General features: G+C 53.3%; 1 protein-coding gene across 4 annotated transcripts in view; it reads right to left on the bottom strand.

The window, feature by feature from the left end:
• The window catches only part of SIPA1L3 (signal induced proliferation associated 1 like 3), a 237337-nt gene that overhangs the window by 43782 nt on the left and 167454 nt on the right, over positions 1 to 26101 (bottom strand). For all 4 annotated transcript variants that reach the window (XM_044256522.1, XM_044256523.1, XM_044256525.1 and 1 more), the window contains 5 exons: positions 23216 to 23490; positions 16643 to 16894; positions 15533 to 15670; positions 6664 to 6791; positions 1090 to 1208 (listed from right to left, as the gene is read on the bottom strand). In XM_044256522.1, the coding sequence (XP_044112457.1) occupies positions 1090 to 1208; positions 6664 to 6791; positions 15533 to 15670; positions 16643 to 16894; positions 23216 to 23490 (912 nt within the window). The remainder of the gene's footprint in view (positions 1 to 1089; positions 1209 to 6663; positions 6792 to 15532; positions 15671 to 16642; positions 16895 to 23215; positions 23491 to 26101) is intronic.

Genomic DNA, 26101 nt, shown 5'->3' with positions numbered 1-26101 from the left:
CAGTCTGCTCCCTACATAACAGCCAGAGGGAGGCTGTGAACACCTGCCCCGTTTCATATCCCTTCCCTGCTTAGAACCTTCCTGTGGCTTCACTTCACTCACAGGAAAAGCCAGAGTCCTCCCCGAGATCCTGTGCCATCTGACCCCACGTTCTGGCCTCTAACCTCATCTGCACCCTCTTGCCTGATCCCTCTGTTCCCAACAGGCCTCCTGACTGTTCTCTGTGTGGGTCAGGCCTACCACCACCTCAGGCCTTGGCACCCACTGCTCCTTCTGCCTGGGAACGCTCTTCCTTTGGGTGTGTTTGTGGATTGCCCCCTACTTCACGTAGGGCTTCATCACCTCCCCAGAGGCCCTCAGTGACCACCTCATCCTACAGCAGCAGTGCCTGATGCTCTATTTCCCCTGAACTGAGCTCTGTTTCTCTCTCACAGAGAAGACCAGCTCCTGGTGTCACAGAACGTATGTGTTCATCTGCTTCCTGCTCGCTGCTCCCACGGGGAAATCAGCTTTGTGAGCACAGGTGCTCACCTGTGCCCTCCAACACCATGGTCCCAAGAGCCCGGCACTCGGTAAGTGCCCACCAAACTCCCGCTGAATGAAGGGATGCAGAGAGACTGCTGAGGGCTCACCAGAACCACCTCCTCTGCCCGGGCACACAGGACCACAATTCCCAGTCTCCCCTGCACGGTGGCGTGGCCACGTGATGGAGTTTTCATATGCAATGGCGAATGCAATAGAAGCAGAAAGGATTTATACCATTTCCAGGTCTGGGCTATAGAGACTGCTACCTGATCCTCTCTTCTTCCCACCCAACCTGCCAGAAAGAGGCAGGGTCCTGGCAGAGGGCTCTGAGGCCCTGAAGGACAGTGAGCCCAGGTTCCAGAATCGCTGCGTGGAAAGAGGCTCACTGGCTGGTTCCAGACCTCTGCTGGAGCGGAGGAGGCAAAGATGGAGGAGGTGCTCACGTGTGGTGTTCAGAGGCCCACACCCCGTGACCCCACCCAGCCCACAGCAGTCAGGGAGACCAGGCAGTCGGCTCCTGAGGCCCTGGCTCCCCGGGATTAGGCAGGTGGGGCCCAGACTCACTTTGGAATGCCTGTTGGGGGAATCTTTGCCTGCTGCGTCCTGCCTGGAGGCCTGCTTGCTCCCGCTGCTTCCAGCCATGGCGGAGAGTCGGGCCTGGGCGGGCACATGCCACAGAGGCTCTGCAGGAAGACAAGAGAAACATCAGTGGTTAGAGGTGACTCAAGCCCTGGCCTGAGTTCACCTGAGGAATGTGGCCCTAAACATGGTCCCACCCCCTCTGCCAGCTTGTCTGCTCAGCTCCCACAGGATCAGGGCCCCACCAACTTATGTCCTGGGGTATAACAGTACTCAGTAATGAAATACTTACTAAGCACTTAGTATGTGCCAGATACGACCCTAGAGCTTCACATGGGTTAATTTGTTGAAGCCTGAGGACCATCCTCCATCGTCACTGCCAGAGAAGGTTGAGCACATTTTCATCCTTACTGGCCATTTGAATTTTCTACTTTGTAAATTACCAGTTCATTTCCCTTTCCTCTTTATCCATGGGATTGACCTCTTTTATCTTATCGGCAAGTGGTGTTCTTTATGTACACAAGGTGGCAATCCTTTGCTGGCTAAATGGGCATAACTTATTTTATTAAACAAAAAGGGAATTACACTAAGCCTGGTCCCACAATGTGACTTCTCCCTTTACACTATACTTACACTTGCTTTTCACCTTACAGCCTCATAATATTATCTTCACATAACCAGACATAAAGTTACATTGTTTTTAATGGCTGTACAGCATTCCATCATGTGAATGGACGCCACTTTTTCTAAAAAAATTTTTTAAAGACTTTTATTTAAAATAAATTTAAAGACTTTATTTGTCAGAGAGAGAAAGACAGAGAGACAGTGCAAGCAGGCAGAGTGGCACATAGAGGCAGAGAGAGAAGAAGGCTCCCCAACGAGCATGGAGCCTGATGGGAGACTCGATGACCCCCTGATAATGAGGGTATCACCCTGGGATCACTCGAGCCGAAGGCAGTGGCTTAACTGACTGAGCCACCCAGGCATTCCTGGATGCCACTTTTTTTTTTTTTTTTAAAAGATTTTATTTATTTATTTGATAGACAGAGATCACAAGTAGGCAGAGAGGCAGGCGGGGGGCGGGGGGAAGCAGGCTCCCTGCTGAGCAGAGAGCCTGACTCGGAGCTCCATCCCAGGAGCCTGAGACCATGACCTGAGCCAAAGGCAAAGGCTTTAACCCAATGAACCACCCAGGCATCCCTGGACGCCGCTTTTTAAACTAGTTTCCTACTGATGGACATTTAGGTGGTTTTTAATTCTTCCTTACAACACTGTTAGGGTGGCCCTTGAGCAAGTGTGGGACTGTGGTGGGACAGAACTCCACAAATGGAGCTGCTGGTTCCAAGGTAAAATAGGTTTAATATTGGGATAGCTGGTGTGGGTGTAAATGAGTCTGTATTTCCAGGTAGTCATTGTGCCTCAACTCAGCAACTGATCTTAAAAAAAAAAAAAAAAAAAAAAAAAAGTGTACAGCTCCAGGGGAGGACTGGTTAATATCTACCAAACACAAATGCACGGACAGAGGACAGAGGATTGGAGCCTTGATGGTCTGACCCCACAGCCCACAGTTTTGATCACTGCTATACTGAAAATAATGGTAATAAAGATGACTATATACACATGACCTGTGCTAGGTATTACCACAACTGCTTTGCACACATTCCCTTACTAAGTCCTCCCAGTAATACCACTGGGTAGATATTACATCACTTCTAAAAGATGAAGAATGTCAAGACTCAGAGAGGTTACATACCTAGTCCAAGGTCATGCAGAAAGGGCTTCAGACTTGTGCTATCCACCTCTGCACCCTCTCTGTGTTTCCCCAACAAGGACAACACTGGCAACGATAGAGAGTACATGCTTCCAAAACAGGAATCATCATTCTCTTAATGATGGGCTGGGGCCTGTGTTTAGAGGGCTGGGCAGGGGTGATCTAATTGGGCCCCCAAATCATGCAAGAAGGAGAGACAGTTAGGGTGTCCACTGTAGAGGAGGGACCTGAAGCCGGGACAGATGAGGTCACCACTGAGGTCACGTTTGCTGACTCTTAACTTCCCACAGGGCCTGTTGGAGCCTGAGCTCACGACCACATTCTGCTGCCTCCAGAGCAGAAGATTCCTGCTCTGGGTGCGTGGGGTGGGGTGCTCAGGACCACCTCAGAGAACAGCCTGGTTGGCACAGCCAAGGGTGTCCTGTCCGCATGGTGGTGAGGAGACTGCCCATTTCATCCACTTTTGCCACCTCCAGAGACGGTTTTCCTCTGTGGAGCATCCCACAGGCTCAGGAGGTACTGGTTTCCTGGGAGGTGGCCGGATCATCCCGGAGACCATGTTTTCTACAGCCGAGCCTGCAGTAGCTGCATCCAGCCTCAACTCCCATCTGTTACACTGGTGATTCCCATTCTCCCAGACCACTCCTGGGAGAGGACTGGCCCGAACTACTCCTGACCTCAGACTTGTCTGTACAGCTGCCTCCTAATGCCTCCTGCTGAACGTGGCCAAAGCCAACTCCTTATCTCCCCCCAAATCTCCACCGCTCACTGTCTTTCCTGCTCAGTCCACGTGGCTCCCCGATATCACCCGCCTTCCGCCTCCCATATCCATGTAGAAGATCAGGAAATTCTGTCAACTTTACCTTTAGAACCTGCCCATCTCCCTCACCCCCACCCCTACCCTACAAGAATCTGTAGCCAGAAGGCCCCTGTGAACATCCAAGTCAGATCCCATCCCTCCACTGCTTGGAAGGACCAAGCCCCTATCCCACTTTGAGCAAAGGACAGAGACCTCCCCATAGGCTCTGGCCCTGTCACTTCCCTGACCTCAGCCTCTGTCACCTCTCCAGCCACAGGCCTTGTTACTGTTCCTCCTATACTCACGGCTACCTCAGTATACCCTGACTATTCTCTTTCCCCTAAATCTTCTCCTCCCAGCGGACTCCTCTGCATTCTTCTAGCCTCACTTGAAATGTGATTTGCTCAGAGGTTCCCCCAAACCCTGACCATCTCTCTCTCAGCACTGTATTATAGTTTCCACTGGTTAGCATTCCTGGTGCTCATTTATCACTGTGTGCCTGTTTGTTGCCCGTCTCTCCACTGGCCTGTTGGCTCCAAGAAGGAAGGGAACGTGCCTCTCTGGCTCCCACTGTGTGTCCCTGGTGCCCAGTCCGGAGTTTATGATTAGCGACATGTCAAATTAACAGAGAGATGAAGGGCTAGATTTCTTCCCTTCTGGGCTATTCCAGGGGCCTCCACTCTGCCCTTCACAGACCCTGGTAACTGAACCCTTCACTGGGTCTCTGGACCAGCCCCTGGTGACCTCCTGGCTCTTCTGCTAGAATAATTCCCCCTTGTTAAGAGGGCACGGGGAGGGGAACCTTGGTGGCTCAGCGAGTTAAGCCTCTGCCTTTGGCTCAGGTGATGATCTCAGTGTCCTGGGATTGATCCCCGCATCAGGCTCTCTGCTTGGTGGGGAGCCTGCTTCCCCGCCTCTCTCTGCCTACTTGTGATCTCTGTCTGTCAAATAAATAAATAAAAATCTTAAAAAAAAAAAAAAAAGAGGGGACAGGTAGTACTGAGTATAGCACCAGGCATCTAACACATATGCAGAATCATACTGCTGTGCCTATGATTACCGTCCTCTGATCTGGGTGATTCCCCATGTCTGGCTCCCCAGCCTGAACTGCCTTGTCTCTACGTCTTGAGCAGTTTCTAGGCTTCATGACGATTTCTAAACACAGACTGCCCTGATTCCTGTGTGGGGAGGAGGGGGGCTGCTATTAAGTTAACTCGTAACAATCCCAAGGAAGTGAACGGGGAACCAAGCTCTAGGAAAGGAAAGAGAAGGGAAGGACAATGGGGAGTTTCCGTGACACCCTATTTGGGTGAACACTGGAAAAATGTCCTCCCCGTTTTACACTTTGGTGTCAGGAGACCACCATGGAACGCTCTTCTTTTTCTGGAAGGGGTGGGGAGAAAGAGATGCAGACCCGTGTGTGCTGCAGCAGAGAGCACAGAATCGTGGGCAGTGGCCGTGGTGGGCAGGGCCGTACCGAGGGAAGCGAGCCAAGTCTGCAGGCCCTAGAGCAGAAGGGAGAGCGAGGTTGGGAGGGTGACCTGCTTGCCCGAAATTCAACAATTTTCCCTGGTTGAAGGGAACCACAGGCGTTGGGGTTCCAAGGAATTCCCAGGCCACTTATCCTGGGACATGCAAACGCTTCCCTGCCCTGAGGGAGCTGGTGACATGCTGACGTGATCATCCCCCTGGGCTGCCTGGAAATTCGCGAACGTCTAAGAGGACAGCTCCATGCCTCCCCCGTCTGTCAATGCTCTTGGACGCTTCACTGATTTTCTTTCTTTTGAACCCACCCACTCATTTAGTAGTTCTCAGGCTTCAGAGGGTCTACAAGTTTGTTGTGTGGAATGACATCGAATCTTCATCTAAGTGTATATGCTCACGATTAATCATCACACAGAGCAGCATAAACAGACCGAGAAGATGCTCGGTCTCATCGAGCACCAGAAAAGCATACATTAAAACCACAAGGCGATGCCACTAGGTGCTCACTTCTAGAATGGCCGAAGTGAAAACGTGGGTGAGGACATGGGGCAACTCAGTCGTTCCTGTCTCTGGTGGGAGCGTGACATTGTTTGTCACTCTGGGAAAAGGTGTGGCAGCTTCTTGGAACGTTCAGCATGTGACCCAGCCATTCCGCTCCCAGGCAGACACACCACCGAAGTGTGATTCGAGAATATTCCCGACAGCACAATTCTAAGCCGTCCCCAGCTGGAAACGACCCAAATGTCCATCAACGCCAGCACGGACTAATAAACTGTGGGTTGTTCATATAATGGGATACGCCTCGGAAACCGCACTGTTCCACACAAGCATGAGGCTGACGCTCGAGAACGCGACCCTGAGCGACAGAGGCCAGACACGCACACATGATGCGTCTAGCCAGCGGGGGGTGGCTTCGTATATGTGAAATGCAGAATGAGGCAGAACTAAGTTTGGCCGTGAGAAGCTGGGCAGGGTGGCCTCTGGGGGTGCTGACTGGGAGGGGCTTTGGGAGGCTGGCCGAGGTGGGCCTCTTGCCTGGGGGTGGGGTGTGGGGCATTCACTCTGGGACATGTTATCCCTGCTGCACACTGAGGACCCGGGCTCTGGTCTCGGTATTGGCCGTACAGCCACGACAGTGGGAAGCGAGCACAAGAAGCTTTATGTAAGGAAAATCCTCAGAACACAGTTGGTTCTGCTCCCCTGGCAGCTCTGCTTTTAGTCCGTTTTCAGCTGTTTCCCTGGGAGGTCGCCACCCCCGCACCACACATCTGCATGCGGGCTCCCGAGCAAACGCCATAGGCCGATGCCCTGTCTGGATGGAGGAGGATCGGGCTCCTGGGTCCCTGCTGCTTTCTCAGGTGACCTCCCTAATCTCATGTGTGGCTCCAGCAGCTTCCTCTTGTGTTCTATCCATTGCCGACAGGAGGAGGGGTGTCCCCTGGCGGATGGGAAGCCGTCCTGCTGGGCCAGGCGGGCAGGCGCAGCCGGCCTGGGGAGGCCCTACCTGGCTTCTGACGCTCCATGGTGCTCTCCTGGCTGGTCAGACCGCCCGAGGAGGAGTCGCCGCTGGACATCCCATCGTGGCTGAAGTGGGGGTCAAAAGACAGCAGTGGGTGTGGGGCGGCCGCATACCTGCAGGGGAGTGAGAGGCAAGCACAGGGTGAAGGGCTGGCGTGACAAAAACCACCTGAGCCAGAGACTTGCTCGCTGTGGGGTTTTAAACACACTGGAGGCTCCGCGTGGAGGGGAGGCTAGATGAGTAATCCTGGAAACGTGCTATTAGCAGAGGGTCAGGAATGAGTCTCGCCTGGGAAGCGTGCCAGGGAGCGAAGGCAATGCAGGGTCCACCGGGGAAGCAGGGGCCGAAGCCACCAGGGCGGAGGCCCTACCCACAGCTTCCTCAGGGGGCTTGTTTCTTGGCTGTGAGTCGGGGTGAGCTATTGTTAGCAGCCCTGCCTCGCAGGCCTGTCTTGGGGCCGAAGCATCTGTAGGCACAGGAGGCCTGGCCCCTTTCTCAGCCGGGGACAGTCCCTTCCCAGCCCTGAGCTGCAGTCTCCCAACTGTCGTGAGGCAGACGCAGTAGACCTTTCCTCAGAAGACCGACCCTAAGCCCGAGGCTGACACAGACACAGCTGTGACAACTGGCCAGTGGGCCGGGACTCTGTGCCTGTCCCTCTGTTGGAGGAAGGAGCTGTGGGAGAGCAGCTTACACTTGGGCTCCAGAATGAGGCAGAGTGGGGCTCAAACCCCAGCTTCATCCGTTCCTAGCTACGTGACCTTGGTTAGGCAAGTGCTTGTTAGCCTGAGCTGCAGTTTCCCCATGAACAATGGGATAATGACATCTTCTACTTCACAGGATTATAGGACGGATGAAATACCGAAGTTATCTCCTGAACATGGATTCTCCCGGAGGCTGGCTCTGTTCACCGGCAGGGAGGGCTGAGATCTAGGGTAGAAACTGGCAGAAGGCAGAAGGCTCTCCCTGTAGTTCCACACCCTGGAGTGAATCCTAAGGGCGCGTCCAATGTCCATTCGGCCTCAGATCAGAGCTATCATGACCGGAACCCTTCTCCCTGCCTGGGGTTGGTTCAGAGACAGGCAAAGGACTCAAGTTTGGCTAATCTGACGTGAGAGCATAGAAGAGCCACAATGACTCTCAGAAAATACACCTGGCCCTCCCCCTGGCAAGCACACAGTGGGGCTGCACTTCCAGCCCCTTGCGACAGGCTGGGTCGGGGCTACGCCTGGTCTTGTCGGGAGCTGTGAGGAAGTGACTTGGAGGTAGTGGCTGCCCTGGCGGCCAGGGTCCCAAGGGGTCCCCTGCCAACCAGAAGTGGAGTCACCTCCAGTGTGGGTGCAAGACACACCTTGGCTGATCTAAGCCACTGATGTTTTTGGGTGTTTGTGACCGACATGGGGCAAGGGTGCTGGGAGGGCTTCCAGGAAAAGTTTCCCGGGTCCTCAGAGAGAGGATGAGGAAGGACAGCTGCTCTTCTTCCCCCAGGTGTCGCTGGGGCCAGACAGAACACCATGAGCTGCTGCTGCCCTCCTGCCGCCAGCCTGAGGAGGTGGCCGCTGCTGAGGGCGGAAGACAAGAGGTGGGAGGGATAGGGGCCTTGATACTGTGGCCGAAATGCTAGAGTCACCCTTCCCGGAGCCTGACCTACTTCTGAGACTCCTTTTCTGGGAGAGAATACGCTCGTACGGTATTGGAGCCGGCCGGATCCCAGCTATGTGCAGTCAGAAGAGCCCTACTGACACAGGCCTTGGATTTCGGAAGACTTAACAAGTCTCCCATTAATAGAGCTGGCTTTGTGATTTCTCATTCGGTTCCTTTTGTCTATACTTGCAACTCCAGGGTTGTCCTGCCAGCCTCAAGGCAGGGCTGTTTCCACAAAGACTAACTCTAAACCCCTAGGCTTTGTCTGCCGGGCTGCAGGGGGGTGAGGGGTGGGGATGTGGGGGGTGGGGGTGGAGGGAGGAAAAACTTGTTTCTGCCCAAACCCTGACCTCTAAGTCCTCCAGGCAAGGAAGACAAGACAGGGCCAAAACAAGAAAATGAACAGCTGCGCACAATACTGACTTAACGGTCGCCCAACTGCTGGTAGATAATGCGGCCCCAGTTACCACGGCAGGGAATTCAAGGGTCGATGTGTTTATTCCATTTTCTCGAGATGTCTGGATCAAAACCTGCGTGCTGAAGGAAAACGGCCATGGCCGCTGGGGTCAGCCGGCACAAGGCCTGAGTGGAGGCTCCCCCAGTGTCTAGACCCCGCTTCTGCCTCTGTAACAGAACGCCGGCCGTATCCGGGGCCGCAATGTAACCGGTCAACGACAGCATTTTCAGGCTCTCCTGCAATTCTTGCCGTGGAGATGAAAGCGTCATGTGTGACTTTCAGGAAATATCTGCAAGTGTGCTGTGGGTGCCTCTGCCTCATCTCCTCCTCAAGGCTGAAGCTCCAGCAGCCACTGTAAGAACGGGGAGCAACAGGCCAAGAATGGCAGAGCTCGGGTGAGGGAGCCCAGGTCTCTGCCAGCATGTCCTGTCGGAGTCATTGTTTCCTCTTGTACCTGTACCTCCACCTGTACCTGGAAGGGTTTCACCAGGCTCTACCGCTCAGCTACTGTCCTGCATGAAGACAATCTGTATTTTGTGCAATTGCATAATTCTCAAACAAAACCTTGTGAGCCTAAGGGAAACTGACTGGCTTATGCTGCCCATTCTTTGGGGGTGCAGATATGTCCCCATTTGGCGCCATTTCGATCACAGTCAAGGCATGGACAAGAGACTGGAAATCTGGACCCATTATTTATCTCAGCATGCATGGTTCTGGGCAAAACCTCCAGAGGAAAAGACCAGAGCTGTCCTCAAGTTCATCTGAGAAATGTTAATGTCTTCTATCTTTTCTTGGAAGATGACACCACATCAGATAGAAAGGGTTTGGGTTTCAGTGAGAAACTCATCGACGTTTCTGGCACTATCTGGGAAAAGCTGCTGTGCTTACTGACCCGGGCAGGCAGGCAGGGAATCCTTTGGCTCAGCCTGCTTGGGCTACCAGGGTACTGGCTTTGAGCATGGTACTTTCCTCTGTGGCCAAAGAGCAGAGTACCAAGACAGATGTGACATGGGCAAGAGCCTCTCTGGAGGGAAGGGCTCCAGCCTGCTCTGCCAGGCTCCCACGGGGACTGACGGGACAACGCACGGGTGAATTCCCAGATGACCGGGGAGAGGGTGGATGGATGATATAGCCATGATGGGCAGCCACACCAAAAACCATTAACCTTCCTGGTCTCTGCTGAGGAAGCCCAGGGTTCCCTGTGGTGGCCACCCCTCAATCATGCAACTTGAGTAAATCCTGACGGTTGAAGATAGTCATGCAGGTCCAATGTGACCTGCAAGGGGATGGTTCAGGGGAGGCAAAAAGACCCAGCTCCCTTCCTCTTAGATACCAAAAGAAGTTCTTCCCTCCTTTTCTGCAGGACACTGATTTTGTCGGGGGCACCAAGAGCCAACATGAGTCACTAGTGGAACCAGGTCCCTGAGGTCTTCCCTAAAGAATACACCAGTCCTACAGCCGCTCCACCTGTGGACCTACTATGTGATGACACATTCCCTTGATGCCTCATGCCTTCTCGAGTTAGCTTTTCTGTCCTGCAGTCAAATGCCCCCTCACCAATATACAACTCTATAGAGCTGGCAGGAAAAAAAGGGAAAGAAAAAAAAAAGAAGGCCCGCTAGCTGGTCCCATGAGCAAACATCTGGGATCCAGTCCAGCCGGGCAGGTTTGCTGCGCTGGGCATGTTATTCTGTCCTAATGCTCCATACAAAGTTCGGTGCTTTGCTCACTTTGCGAATAAGGGTGGCCAACTCCCGAGGACAGGGATGTCATCTGCCAGCCTCTGTCCCCCAGCCACCAGGACAGGCACTCGCGGGGCAGTAATGGTCATCAGTGTTAACTGGGCCTGGCACTTACTGTGTGCCAGACCCAGTTCTGAGTGCTCTACAGGGTCTTCCTCCGTGAACATTCTCAGTGCTGCTTGGGGACAGACATTTTATATGGGAGCAAACCCGAGGTGTAGAGAGGTGAAGACACTGGCCCACACTCATGGGGCTGACAGAGGGCAGGCCATCTTACCACCCTGTTTCCCACGGAATCTAAGATGGGCCCTGGGACAGATTTTGTGCATACGGGCCCCCACAACCCTACAAGCTTGATGAATTCGGCAAGTAGCAGGCCTGCCGGAGACAGCAGGAGACAGAGTCCCAAGCTGGGGGTGTCCAGGTTTGGGTGGGAATGTCTGGCTGGGCTCCCACAGGTTCCAGGATGGCATCGGGCGGCCATGCGGAGGGGAAAGGGGAAAGGGGAAAGGACCTAAGACTAAAGGCCACTGGCACAGCCCCGGCCGGCTCCTGGGCCTCCTGCCACAGGCTGGTGACTGGCTGTGAATGACAATTCTGAGGTTGGAGGGGATGCACCATGCTAGCACCCTTTTGCCAAACTCGGGACCCTGATGTTGACAGAGATGAAGTGTCACCGTGGGGCTGGGACCCCAGGAGGGACCTTGTATGTCACCCTGATTTGGAGAATAAGCTCAGAGTCCTCTGTTAGGACAAGTCTTGCTCAGGTCAATGTCTGCTCTCCAGAATTGCATGGGCCTGGGTTCCCATCCTGACTTGGCCACTTCTTGGAAGAGTGACCCTGACCAAGGGGATTCATGGAGCCTGCTACCCCCCTCTGTCATGTGGGATAATTAAGTCCCCACCTGTGGAGTGCTTGGGAGCACCAAGATCACGTATACAGCTCAGCAGAATAGACCAGGGAGCCAGGAACAGACCCACACAAACATGTCCAACTGAGTTCCCCTTTCAGTGATCTATTGCTTTAAGCAGCAAGAGCGATGTGATGGAAGAGGGAGAACCTTTCCCAGAAACAGTGCTGGAGCAAACTGGACGTCAGTAGGCCAACAAGTAACATCAACCTAAACCTGTCACATTATGTAAAAATGAACTCAAAATGGATCATGGACTTCAATGCGGAATACAAAATGATAAAACATAGAAGGACACCTGGCTGGAGCATCTGACTCTTTTATCTCAGGGTTGTGAATTCAAGTCCCATGCTGGGTGTAGAACCTACTTTAAAAAAAAAAATAAATAAAACTTCTAGGGGAAAAAAGGGAAATCTTTAGGACCCCAGTCTAGGCAAAGAGTTCTTAGACTTCACACCAAAAACGTGGACCCTCAGAGGAAAGCAATGTAACTTGGACCTCATCAAAGTGGACACCCTTTGTTCTGCTACAGACCCTACTGAGGAGATGAAAGAACATGTTAAAGACGGGGAGAAAATATTTGCAAGTCACACAGCTGACAAAGGACTCGTGTCTAGTATATACAAAGAACTCTCCAAAGCTGAAAACTGTTGAATCCAGTTAGAAAATGGGCAAAAGACATGCATGGACACTTCCCAAAGAGATACACAGGTGGGGCACCTGGGTGGCTCAGTGAGTTAAGTCTCTGCCTTCGGCTATGGTCACGATCTCAGGGTCCTGGAATCGAGCCCCGTATCGGGCTCTCTGCTCAGCAGGGAGCCTGCTTTCCCTCTCTCTCTCTCTCTGCCTGCCTCTCTGCCTGCGTGTGATCTCTATCTGTCAAATAAATAATATCTTAAAAAAAGAAAGAGAGATACACAGTTGGCACATAAGCACACAGAAAGATGCTGGACACCATCAGCCTTTAGAGAAATGCAAATTAACACGACAAGACCTCCTTACATGGCTAATAGAATAACTAGTGATAACCAGTGATACATGGACATACACAGTGCAAAGCAATAACCACAATCAGGTTAATGAACCCATCTCTCCTGGAACAGAGTCATCTAGTCTTGGGGGACAATGCTGAAGTTTACTCTTGGCAGTTTTCAAATGCCTGGTGAAGAATTCTTAATTTGAGGCACCATGCCTATACGTATCTTAGATCTTCTGAACTTACTCATCTCGTAACCGCAACTTTGTCCCCTCTGGCCCAAATCTCCCTACTTGCCCCACCCCAGCCAACCACCACACTACTCTGTCTTTTCTAGGAGTTCAACAACTTTTTTTTGGATTCTCCGTATAAGGGACACCATTCCAGTATTTGTCCTAGTCTGTCTGATATCTTTCACTTAAGCGTAATAACCTCCAGATTCATCCATAGGAAGGACTTCCTTTCTTTATGGCTGGATAACATTCCATGGCTTGTATATATATCACATCTTCTTTAGCTATTCATCGGTCAATGAAAGTTTAGGCTGTTTCCGTATCTTGGCAGGCAATTGTATTCTTGGGCATTTGTTCCAGGGAAAGCAAAATTTATTTTCATGCATGTTCAGAAGGTGCATGTTTGTAAGTGCCCAAGCCCAGAAACCACTCAAATATCCTCTGAAGGGTGAATGGTTGGTTATCCGTACTGGGCTAGTTCCAGACCATGGAATCCAGTTCAGCAGTAAGGAACTGACTGCTGATACACACAAGGGTTTGAATGAACCTCGAGGAAATTATGCTGGGTGAAAAAGAATCTCCAAAGGATGTATACTGTGTGATTCCTTTTATATAACAGTTATAAAATAGCAAGAGTTAGAGATGCAGAGCAGATTAAGGGTTGCCAGAGATTAAGTATGGGGGAGAGAATGGTGTGGCTCTAAAGGGGTAGCGGGACGGAGCTCTGCGGGGAGGGTACAGTGTACAAATTGTGGTGGTGGGTACACAACAGCACACATGTGACAAAACCACACAGAGCCACACACACTCACCACACACACGTGTCCACGTGCAACTGGTGAATTCTGAATAAGCTCTATGGACTGTACCAATGTCAATGTCTTGCTTTGCTATTTGCATGGGGGAGGCTGGGTGAGGGACTCGTGGAGCTCCCGGCACGTTTCTTTGCAACTTCCTGTGAACCTACAATTATTTCAGAAAGTTCAAAAATTAATAATAAAGGGAAGGGACACCAAGACTTTGAAAAAAATAAATGCCCCCCGGATTTATCAGTAACATCAATCCCACCACCTCTGTTCTTGGCTAATCACTGGGTACTGGCTGCCATTTCCAGTCTCGGCCGCTGCTGCCACCCAGGGGCCTCCACACCCCAAACTCCTCTCCATTCCTCCTGCATTTCACACCATTCCGCTTACTCCTGCCTGTGGCCTCTGCTCTGTCCAGAAGGTCTTTCTCCTTCCTTTCTGTGGCAAACTCCTGGGGACCTCTCAAAGCCCTGTTCAAACACTGCCTCCTCCAGGCAGCCAGACTAGACAGACCTCTGGGGCTGGGCTGGGCTCCCTCTTCCAGGGACTTAGTCTACCAGCGCTCTCATCGGGGTGCACACGATTTCCGGGGTGCTCCCTTCACCGCAGCCAGTGGCACTCCCCACAGGAGCCCCCAGCGAGTGAGTACCTCAAACAGTGCCTGAGACCCCCCTGCTGAATGAAGGCTGAATGGTGGTGGCCAGGAGCTGGAAGAGGAAGTCTGTTTTCCCCGATTTGACAGTGGAGGCTGAGATCTGACAACAGTTTAGCTCAGTGGCTCTTGCCATGTGTTCTCTGGACCGGCAGCGTCAGCCTTGCACGTTCTACACTCCAGACCTACCAAGTCGGAGCCTTGAGGTGGGGGGGAAGGTCCTAGCAAATGCTTGTTTCCAGGTCCCCTTTGGGGTGATCCTGAGGCACACTGAAGATCAGTGAACAGATCCCTGCTCTAACAGCAGGGGGTTTCATTTAGCCCAACTCCTGCACTCACCCATCCTTTCATCAAATAGATACCAAGGACCTACCAGGGTCAGCCTCTGTGCTGCATGAGGGTCACACAAAGACGCACTGGGAAGGCCCCAGAGCTTGAAGACGAGTGCACACACATGAGCACACACACTCTTGACCTGGCTGACGGCATGGAGAGTGCTCAAGGCCACTGTCCACAAACACACAGGGAACTGAGGGACACAGTGGCGGCCCTTCATCTATGCCGGGGGAGGTTCGGGGAAGGCTTCCCAGAGGAGGAGCATCAGTGCTCAAGCTGGCAGGACGGGGGAGTGTGGGGTGAAGAGTGTGAAGAAACTGTAGGCAGAGGGAGAACATGGAGGCGTGCTCTGAAATTCAGACAGCCTCCCCAGGGAAGTGAAAGCGACCAGTGAGGCTGGAGAGGCAGGCCTCACGGAGGTGCTGAGGCTGTGTCCTGAGGGCTGTGGGACACGTGGGAGGGTCTGAAGCAGGAGACAGACATGGCCACATATAGAAAGATCCTCCTGGCTGCTGAGTGGAGAGTGGGCCATAGGAGGTGGCACGGAGGCTGGGGGCTCAGGGAGGTGGCCAGGGTGGGGCACTGGGGGGTAAAGGAGGGGGTGGGGGGCAGAGCTAGCTGCTCAGGAGGCCAAATGGATGCTTTGCAGTAGCGGGGAGGAGGAAGGGAGACATCCAGGAGGAAGCCCACGGCCCTCGCCTGAGGACGGGGGATGGTGGGGCTGCCCCGACAGAGACGAGGATCCTGGAGGACCAAGGGCACACGGCACCACGGAGCCATGGACTAGGAGATGGAGAGATCTCTGAGTGGCTATGCCAGAAGGCAAATCGTCTTGCTTAAGCAAGTGATACAGGTCAAGAGCATGCCAGCAGAAATCCTGCTACAAGAAAAGCCGGCGGTGAGTCGTGCCCAGGGCAGCTTGGCCCTAAATCTCAACAAAAAAAATAGCCAATCCTCCTGGAGGTCCTCTGATGACCTTCAGGGATCCAGAAATGCCATCAAATGGCAAATAAACTTGCAGGGTGTGTGGATTTCCTGGGGAAGAAGGATCCCCAGCTCTCATAGATTCCTTAATTTGTTAAGAGCGAAGAGACTCTGACCTTTCTGGGGATGGCTTGTATCTCGTGTAGGTGGCCGAGCCCGGGGTGGAGAAGCTCCCAGAAGGCTGCCGATAGGGAGGGGCTTTGTCGGCCCCTGCTGGTGATGCTGTGTAAGGGGTTTCTGGGAAGCTGACAGGCCTGCAACAGAAAAAGAAGGGAGGGCAGAGGGAAGGATGAGTTAAGGATACCAGTAGCCTCAGAGGATGGAAGACAGACCTCTCCCCTGGGCTCAACCACATCCCATCTGCTTCATCGGCCATGCACCCATCAGGATGCAGGGAGAGCTGCGGCGAGCAAAGGGTTGGGCCCGGGAGCAGGGACAGCCCTTGCCCTCCCTCTCCCATTACGGCTGTGCCTGCCCCTCAGCTTCTGGGGCCCTGACAGAGGCCCGACAGGGGCCATGGAAGCAAGAAGGCACCTCTACAAGTTGGGATTCCTTCATTCCTTCATTTAGCAATTTTTCTTTATTTTAAAATATATACCACCTACAGGATGATTTGTCTGTAAGGGATGCACCATCCTAATAAAACAAACTCCCAAAGCTACCCCCTAACCCAGAACTAGAATGGCAGCACCCCTACACGCCTGCCTGTGGGCTTTCCCCTTTCCCTGCCTCCCCCGGAAGTGATCACTACCCTGGAGTTGGTGCTTATCAGGCCCTTGAGCTTTCAAGCAATACATAGTTTCCATCACACGTGGTATGGTGGCTTTCCCGCCTCAGACACCGAGCTCCCCAGCACTGGGCCCTCACAGAAGAGGCCCCAAAGGAAAACTTCACAGGAAACAAACTGAGGGTTTTAGAAGGGAGCGAGGTAGGGGATAAGTGAGCCCGGTGATGGGCATTAAGGAGGGCATGGGTTGCATGGAGCACTAGGGGTTATTTGCAAACAATGAATCACGGAACAATATATCAAAAACTAATATGTACTGTATGGCGACTGACATAATTAAAAAAAAAAAGAAAGGAAACAACAGAAAGAAGGGAGGGAGGGAAGCATAAGGAGGAGGAGGGGAGGAGAAAGACACTGGATAAAAGAGGGAGGAGGGAGAATAGGACAAAAGCGGGATGCAGACGGGAGGACACGGGGTGGCCCCCTCATCAGTCCTTACCTCTTGCTGTGCAGGGGCTGGGGCTCCCGGAAGGGGACCATGGGGGTCTGCTTCGGGGGCCGGCTCAGGGACTGGGCGTGGCCAGGAGCGCTGGGGCTGGCCCACTTGGAGGCTGGGAGCGAGTTGTGGGAGGCCGGCCCGCTCCACTGCCAGGGAGCGTTGCTGCGGTAGGGGGGCCGGCCTCCGGGGGGCAAGCTCTCCGGCTCTGTCTTGGGCTCCGAGGTATTCATGTCATAGGTCTCCAGCCACCCCCTGGGAAGAAAAACTTCGTTACTCAGAAGGGCCCTGGCTCCCCAGCACACATGCCTGCTGCCCAGGAGAGACCGCTCCCAGGAGAGGTCACTCTGGGCTGGGTTTCCTGGCTAAATCTGAACCATGAGGGCCTATTTTAAAGGCCAAGTAGGTACCCTTTAAATTGGTCTGAAACTTCGCAGCTCAGGAAGTCAGCCAGGACAGGGCCCACCCCAGAGGCTCTGACCGCTTGGTCCTCTCTCCCTCACCTCCTTTTTGCTCCTTGCTCTCCCTTCGTCTTCCTTCCTCTCCCTTCTTCCTGACCCAGGCCTCAAGTGGACCAGTGTCCTCCATGGAATGGCTCAGCCTCCCCCTCCACCCAGCCCCCCTGCGGCGGTACTGGGGGCCAGAAAGGCAGATGCCCTCAGAATCAAAGGATAGTATCTGCCTTGTTCCAAAGAAGCTCAAAGGCGGCTGGAAGAGGAGCAGGTGACCTACTTTGCAGGGTGGTTTAAAAAAAAAAAAAAAAAAGCCACGAAATCCGGAACCTTGAAATAGATGCAGAAGGGCCTGTGACTCCCCCCAGACCAGGCTGGCACACAGGCCGTGGTGTTGCTGGCTTGAGGCTGGGCGATCCAAGGCCCCCGCATTCTCCACCCCTCGTGCAGTGCAGCACAGGAGGGGGCTCTGAGCCCAGGGGGCATGCCCCAGCCTCCCAAAATCCATGTCCTAGCAGATGTCAGAGCAGAGCTGGGGGCCCTCAGCCTGGAAGCACTCATGCCCTCAGCGAGCTGAGCCTCTGTGGCTCTCCTGGGTCCTCTGGAGCCCAGGGGACTTTCAGGACTGGCGAAAGATGCGGTGGATTTGGTGGCTGGGGGCTCAGGACATGGCTGCTGAGGAGTCTCCAGAAGGCGACTCGAGGAGGTGCTGGGGCTCCTGGGCCCAACATGCTGTGCTCCTCTGCACCATTAGGGTCAGAGCTCCTTCTGGCAATCTTTCTGGGTTGGTAGGTGCCAGCGCCTCACCAGGTACCACAGGAGGAATGACAACAGTACAAATGTCCAGCAGAACCCAGACGTAAGTGGATGAGGGGACCATCATAGCCCTGCGACTCCGGCTGGCTCAGGTCCTACATCTGGGAACAGGTCTGTGTGTTCTGTGGGGCAGACTCCACTTCTTGGCTCCAGGTGTGAGAATGTCACCCAGGCCTGGCTGATCAGAAACCTCTCCTCCCCCTCCCCTGCGCACAAGGATCGGCACAGGACTGTCACATGCCCCATGTGTGGCCAAGTGGAGATGGCATCAACTCTGGAACTGTTCCTGGAACTAATGGGGGAAGATGTGGGGTTCACTGGAGCTGCTGTGCTGGGGAGTCCTATGCTGAAACTGGGAAGAAGGGTGGGTCACCTTTGTCCCACGAGAATGAGAGCAAGCTAGGAAAAGGAGACAGGTGATGAAGATTCCCAGTGAGGGCATCCAGGTCCCTGCATCGGGCCCAGTCTAAATCTCGCTCTGTCTTCTTGTCTGTCAGGAACAGAAGCCGGGGAAGTCTGTCTTTTGCTTCACCAAGCTTGAGCTGGTTCTGTTGTTGGGAGCCAGAATCCCGACCGCTGACAACAGCACTTCCGAGAGAAGTAAACCGAGACGCAGAGAACCCAAGTAACCTGTCCAAGGTCACACAGCCAGTAAGAGGGGGAAACGGGATTTAAATACAGTAAGTTGACTCCAAAGGCCACAACTTTAATCACTATCTACATGGGCCACTGAAGACTGGTTTGGGAGCCAGTGAGATTTCTTGGGTGCCAGACTTCTCTCCCAGTTACTGACAACATGGCCTTTGGCCAGGAGCCCTTGCGCATGATCTCCAAGAGGGAAGTATTATCCAGGCATTTTGAAGGCAGCATCGGGTGGTGGGGAGCCAGGGCTTCTGGGCCAGATGGCCAATTCAGACCTCAGCCTGCATGGCCCTGGGTGAGAGATTTCTTTCCGGAAGCTGTTTCCTCATCTGTAAGACAGTGGTGGCTGCAGGTGTTCTAGGGCACTAGGACAAAGTCTGGTGCCCGCCAGGTGCTTAACAAAGGGGACTTGGCACTGCCACCTTCTCCAGCTGATTCTGTGGCCAGTCTGCCTGCTGTTCCCACATGCTCAGAGGCCAAGTCTCCTTTCCACCTTCTGAAGTCCAACCACACCCTGCTGGGGGCTCCGGAACAAATCTTTCCCTATTGGTCTGAGAACCAGCAGCACCCAAACTACCCTGAGAGCTCAGCAGAGGAATGCAGACACCGGGTCTCACCACAGGAATCGGAGTCCTCCTTGGCCCGGGGGCCTGGGAATCTGCATTTTTACCAAGCTGCTAGTTATGGTTTTGACACAAGACAAAGCTGGTGAAAGTGGGACAAAAAGGGCCTCCCCGTTTCCCAGTTTCACCTCCCAGAACCCACCACAGCTTCCAGTTTCTTATATGTTCTTTCAGAAGTATCCTAGGCAGGTATTTCAATGCAAATATTATTTAAAACAGAAACAAAAAGCCATCCTGCTTCCTCCTCGGGTCCCCCAACTAACAGTATTACTTACCAGGCCCTCTCGATACAAATTCAATTTACTTCCTTTAAACAATCCAGTACTATCCCATCACACGATGACCTGGGATTTACTCAGCCAGTGGGTCCTGAATACTCAGCGCGGCTGGATACTTAGATTGCTTCTAGTCTTGGCAGCAATGCCACAGCAGACAGCACCCTCCAGCCTCAGCCACGTGCAGGAGATGTCTGAGAGAGGCTGCCCCTGAGCCGAGAGCCCTCTTCTCCTCAACGCCTCCTTTCTTACCCCTCCTGCTCCCTCACCTGTGGGGCTTCAATATCCCTTTTCAGGGAGGAGTTTCCAACCCCCTTGACCAGAGCTCCAGAGTCCAAATGAAGGGGCAACATCCCAGATGGCCTTCTCCATCAGGAAGAGGCAGAGAAAGTGAGACGAGAGCATTCCTCCTGGCCTGTTGTAAGTGGCCGACGCCACGATGACCATCTTATCAGGCTGGGGGATGTTCTCCCAGTTCAGCTATGGCCAGTGGTGCAGTACTCACTTGAGAAGCCCTGTCCGATGGCCTGGGAGTGTGTGGATGAGCCACTCTACCATTCGGTGTCTGAGGAGTGTGGAGTCCAGGTGTACACCATACAGAGCCCTGCTGGCGGCAGCGAGGGCATCTCTGCCCATCCCCGTGTTTGCCCCCTCAGGGCTTGTTTCGACATTCCACCCAGGAGGCCAGGGCTGCAGCAAGAGGCTGGGAGAGACCCCAGAGCTAGGGCGATCAGCTCTGCAAATGAGGTCAACCAGACCCCTCTGCATTTCAAGAACAACAAAAACCATGCAAGTCCCAACCCGCATCTGCCCCTGACAACAGGAGATCCGGTTTCGGTGGCTGCCCTGCCAAGGGGGGTAGGATGATAGCTTCTTTCCGAATGAGGGCAGGGAACTGGGCTCCTGTGTCTAGTGACACCCTCTCTGGCCTGGTCTCCCCAAAGCCAGAGAAGGGAGTCAGCAGACTTTTACTTTTGCTTCTGTTGGTCCCTACCTGCAGATCCAGGGATGTCTTTGTGGCCTCCGGTGCACAGAGAGTCGTCGGACAGGTGGGCTGGCTTATCGTGTGCACACGCGTGGGTGTGAGGGTGTGTGCAGAGCAAGGCACAGTGTGGGGGGATCTGCTGGGGAGCTGGCCTGTGGAGTTGCTTCGGCTGGACTTGCCCCGGCAAAGCCGGGAGCGGGTGTGGCTGGGCCCTGGCGCCATAAGAGGGCTGAGAAACGGGGACGCGGGGGTCTTGACTGGAGTCCCAGGGGTAGACTGGGGAGGGGGGTGAGGGCAGGCTGAGCCCCTGGGGCAGGGCTGAGGCATGCTCAGAGCTGCCCCCGACCAAGTCCGGAGCAAGCAGGAAGCGGCGGGTGGAGCAAGCACAGCCGGGCATGCGCACAGCTCTCGGCGACTTTCTGACGCAGCTGGGAAGCTGGACTGAGGTCTGTCTGCGCTTAGGAACTGTACAACTCTGCACAACTGATGGGTCCCCTCAGGGCCTCGGTGTTTCATCTGTAAAGTGAGGGTCACACCAGCTTCACTGAGGGGGGTCACATGTCACCTCATGTCAGCCTTCCTCTTGGCTCACTCTGCTCCAGACCCTCTTGGCCGCCTGGCAACAAGCCCAGGGCCTTTGTCCTCACTTTTGTGATGGCCACTAGGTCCCTGCAAGGCCCTTCTTCTGGCTCCTCCTCACCCTCCAAAGTCAGGCTGCGCTCTTTACTTTCCTCGCACCCAGTAGCACCCAGCTGGTGTCTCTAGAGCGCCCCCTACAGGCCAAGTGCTAGTCTATGAGCTTTATTTACAAAGCTTTTCTCCAAACTCACCATCTTTGGGGAAAGGATCTGTTACCTCCCTCATTTTACAGATGAAGAAACTGAGACACGGGGTATGAGGCCACTGGCCCAGGGCCACGGTTCACAATGAGGAAGAGCTGAGAGTCAACCCTAGGTAATGTCACTGCAGAGTCTGTGTTCCCATGACACTCAGTTGCCTCTTGCTTTTGCTATATGAAATCACCTCATTCCCTTGTTTGCTGTTTGCTTCCCCTGATCCACTTTAGTAGCTCCCCGAGGGCCAAGGCCTGACTGTCTTCTGTGCAGCTGTGTGCCCAGTACTTGGGATATAGTGATTCTCTGTCTCTGGCCACTGCTGGAGATCGCTAGGGCACTGACTCACAGATATAAAAGCAGCATTTACCCTGCCTTCCCTATCTGATAAATTCTACCCCAGAGTAACCAAATAGTTACCGAAAGATTTCAGCCAATAAATGAAGAAGGAATGACGGAATTGAGACCAGTACTTGTTACTCTGTGACCCAGAATGAAATAGCTGATCGAGGCAATAATGACATATGGCTGTTGAGGGGGACAGTGTATGATGACAGGTCAGGTGCCACCATCTGAATCCTCTGCCCGTAGGGCCACTCACGGAGGACAGCCAGACACGTGGTGCCTTGCAACAGACACACACCTGAGAAGTGTTGTTACCAAAAGAAATCTCACCATATTTGGATCAAGTTTCTATATCAAACTCCAGTCCACAGGAAATCCATGTGCTAGACAAACAGGGTAAGGGACACCAGGGGGATGCAAGCAGCTAAATGCAGGAAGTGGGAAACTCCAGAGAACAGGTAGCCCGGATTTCTTCCCAAAATAAATTCCAAGGGGGAAAAAAAAGCAGGAAAGGGAAGCTTGTAGATTAAGAGCCTGAAGAGACCCATCAACCAAATACAACAGGAGTAGCCTGATTAACAAAACAATTCTTTCTATAAAAGATCCCTCTAATACAACAGAAAGGTAAACACTGATGGATAGGTGATCCTGAGTTACTGGTAAAAAATTTTAAGTATAGTCCTAATTTTTTAGAGGTTCTTATTGGGTAGAGATACAGTCTAATCACTGGGACTGCTTCAAATAAACCAAGGGGAGGGGAGGTACAGAACTTGAAAAATAATAAAACAATAGGCCCAGTGTTGGTAAGTGTTGAAACAGGGCTCAGTACACTTTGGTATGTTTGAAGTGTTCCATTAAAAAAACAAGACAAACTCTCCGTTGTCTTCCCACTACACGTGGAATAAAACCCAAGTTTGTCCCCATGCCCGTAAGCGCCCCCGGAAGGCTGCCCCACCTCTCACCCGTTCCCAGCCACCCTGGTCTCCGTGCTGCACGGACGGACGAGCCACACACACTCACACATCCGAGACTCTATGCAGACTTTGCTGGGGAGCCCCTAGCCCAACAAGACCACGTGGCTGCCTTTGTCCGGGAGCCTTGCCTGACCCGTGAGCAGCTCTCCCAACACGCTGCAGGCCCTTTATACAGCCTGCTTTAATCTTAAACCTCATTACTGCTTGGTCCTGCATTGTATCTATGTAATTACCGCCTGTCTCTGCCTCTAGAACACAAACTCCAAGGGAGCAGATGCTTGCTCCCTTTGGTCCCTGTGGTCTCCCCAGTACTTTGAAGGGCACTCGCACCTTGTGCTGAAGCAGTGGACCAAGCGCAATGTGTCCTTGGGGCAAGCTACTTTGAATGCTGTGCACTTCACCTAGAAAACGGGACTGATGAGGGTGTCCACCTTATGGGGCTATTGTGGACATGGAATGGGGACAGTGGCGTTTGAAGAGCTTCAACTGTAAGTGGCATCTGGCAGGTGTTTGCCAGATGCTGACTCTCCCCGTCACCAGTTTTCCTGCTGAGAAAGGGCCTCGGGGGCCAGCACTCCGGAAGCTGCCATCCCACCACCTGGCTCTCACCTTGCAAGGCAGATGTCCTTACCTCCGGGGTGTGCCGTCGTCGAAAGGGGGGATGATGACCACTTTGACAGTGACAGAGGTACGCAGGAGGTCGATCATCTGATCATGGGTCAGTGTGACCACGGCCACCTTGCAGATCTCCACCAGTCGGCTGCCTTGCCGGAGGCCGGCCTGCCAGGCAAACCCATAGTCCTCCACCTCGGCCACCGTCCCGTCGTACTTCACATGGAAGCCCAGCTGCCCGAGCCCGTTCCGCCGCAGGGTCATGTCCACCGTCTCCCAGCCGTTGGTCATGACCTGTAGGCAACAGGCAGGATCTAGCCTCCGAAGCTGTTGGGGGCCAGCTCTGGACGACCCCTGCACAGAGGTTCCCCCCTTGAGGGCCAAAGACCCTGACCTCCCAGGTGATGCCAGGATATAGGAGCACAAACACCCACTCAGTCCCAGCCTGGGCTCTTGACTTCCGAAGACACGTGGATAGGCAACCACGTGGCTTCTTAGCTGGCGGAGACCATGGCAGTCATGAGCCCTGTTCTCCAAATGCCCCTGCCCTTTGGTGGGCTAGCTACAGTGGGATTATACTTCTTGGCCCCCTTGTGGGGGGTGGGCTCTGGGACTTGTTTTGGTCAATGAGTTGTGAGTGGAACTGCCATGTCATCCAGGCTGGGGCATTTCACTGCTGGCGCGAGACCCTCTGTGGGCCTTTCCCCTCTGCCATGATTATTGGGATTGTTCCAGAGAGTGGCTGTCTGTGCTCAGTTGGGGTCCCAGAATGAGAACAATGTGGAGCAGAGATCCCCACCAAACTTAAGCTGAATAGGGAGTGTGAGCAACAGACAAATCTTTGTTGTTTTAAGCTGCTAGTATTTCATCCTGACCCAGTGACTCTGACCAAAGTAGGCAGGGCAAGCAGCGGACCAGAGATCCTGGGATCTTCTCTGGTTGGGGGCTCGCGCCTCACTCTTTACTTCACGGTGCCATTCTTTTTTTTTTTTTTTTTTTTAAAGATTTTATTTATTTATTTGACAGACAGAAATCACAAGTAGATGGAGAGGCAGGCAGAGAGAGAGAGAGAGAGGGAAGCAGGCTCCCTGCCGAGCAGAGAGCCCGATGTGGGACTCGATCCCAGGACCCCGAGATCATGACCCGAGCCGAAGGCAGCGGCTTAACCCACTGAGCCACCCAGGCGCCCCCACGGTGCCATTCTTAAAAGAAAAACCCCTTCCCCAGGCTCCTCCTCAGACCGTCTTCCAACCTGGAGCTGACCAGACCATACCAGGCCTTGCCTCTGATTCACTCCCTGCTTCCTCTGTGTGTGACTGTCGCCCCGACCACGTATAACTATAGGTAAGAGGACGCGTCAAGGAGAACCCTGGTCCCTCAGCGTGTCCTTAGGAATCCCCTTCTCTTCTTGGGAGAAAAGGATTAACTTAACAAGCCACAGCTATGGCTCCTGAACAAGTCACATCAAGATCGGTATACACTCCCTGGAAACTGCATTAAGGAAAGAGAACGTGTAACAGTTCTAGTTACCGGTGGGAAGCCATTCCGTGGTTAGAAATGCTGTTGACGACTGACCCACTGCAGTGTGGACTTTCACCCTTCTCTGACCACTATGCCCCGAGAGGACATTTTAGGTCCCAAACTACTCTTACACACTCACGCCTCCATTTACGCACACGTATTCCTTGCAACCCAAATCAGCCACATTGCTGACAGTGGGCGGCCGGAAATGAGAATGTGGATGGGGAAGCACTCACCTGTGGCTGTAACCTCGTCTGATTTAGAAGGTGACAGTCTGCACAGTGTGGGGCACACGTGAGGTGAGCACTGCACCTCAGAAGAGTACTTATCCTTCCTCCCTGGGACGGGCTGGGAGACTGTATCCTTTCCTAGCCTGTCCTCCACAATTCTGGATCGAGATCCAGCAACTGATTTCCCAGCCCAACTTGTTCATGGGACACTGAAGAGTTACTGTGACTGTTCGGTGGATGGTAATGACAAAACAGTTGTTTTCTGAATAGTCCGTATGTTTGAGAGAAATACTGACATATGTACAGATGAAATGATAGAATGTCCTAGATTTGTTTCAAAATCATCAGGGGAAAGGAAAACAGGGAAGGAAGAAATGAGAGTGGCCATGGGCTGGCTGACAGCCGAGGGGACTGGTGACGGCCTGGGAGTTTGCTAGGTTGAGTCCTCCTTTATGGCTGTTTGATGTTGTCCAGAATTAAAAAGTTTAAACTGGTTGGAAAGGAAAGCCTAGTGTTTAGTGCACTGAATGGGAAACTTGTGACTGGCTCTGTCCTAGCCCACTCTGCTTTGGAGTCCCCATTCTCCCCCATGAAGTGTTAACCCTTGTGGCCAAAGAATCTGGCTGTGGGTGACAGAGAAATGTCCCGTGTATCTGCACCGGTGACCAATGAGGCCACACCATCCCTGGGTCGAGGATGGGAAGGGCCCAACCTCCCTGGAGGCCGCTGCGGGCCTGACAGCTGCCATCCAGTCTCCCTTCTTCCCTTCCTGCTTTTGGTGACAAGACCTCCCACAGCACAACAGACTTGGATGGGCACGTGGCCACCCAGAGGAGGCCTGCATTTCTGTTTCTGTCACAGCTGGCTTTGGATACATGACTTGGTTGGGGCCAAGAGGACAGATGTGAAGGCGCTTCTACTTCGTTTTCTTCCAAATAAAACTGCCTGCCCTCCACTCACGCCTTCCTCCTTCCTGCCCACAGGGATGTCCCTATAGAGTGGTACCAAGCAATACGGAAGGAAAAGGAGGTGCCACAAGATGAAGAAGGGGACGGAGCTGTCCCTGCCACCGTGACCAGCCTGAGCATTAATTGAAAGAAATAAACTCCACCTTGTCTCAGCCCCCGGATCTCTCAGTCTTTCTTTCAGCAGCC

This window comes from Neovison vison, chromosome 7, assembly GCF_020171115.1.
Source record: "Neovison vison isolate M4711 chromosome 7, ASM_NN_V1, whole genome shotgun sequence".
NCBI lineage: Eukaryota > Metazoa > Chordata > Mammalia > Carnivora > Mustelidae > Neogale > Neogale vison.
The sequence above is the reverse complement of the archived record's forward strand: the minus strand, read 5'-3'. Positions and strand labels throughout refer to the sequence as shown.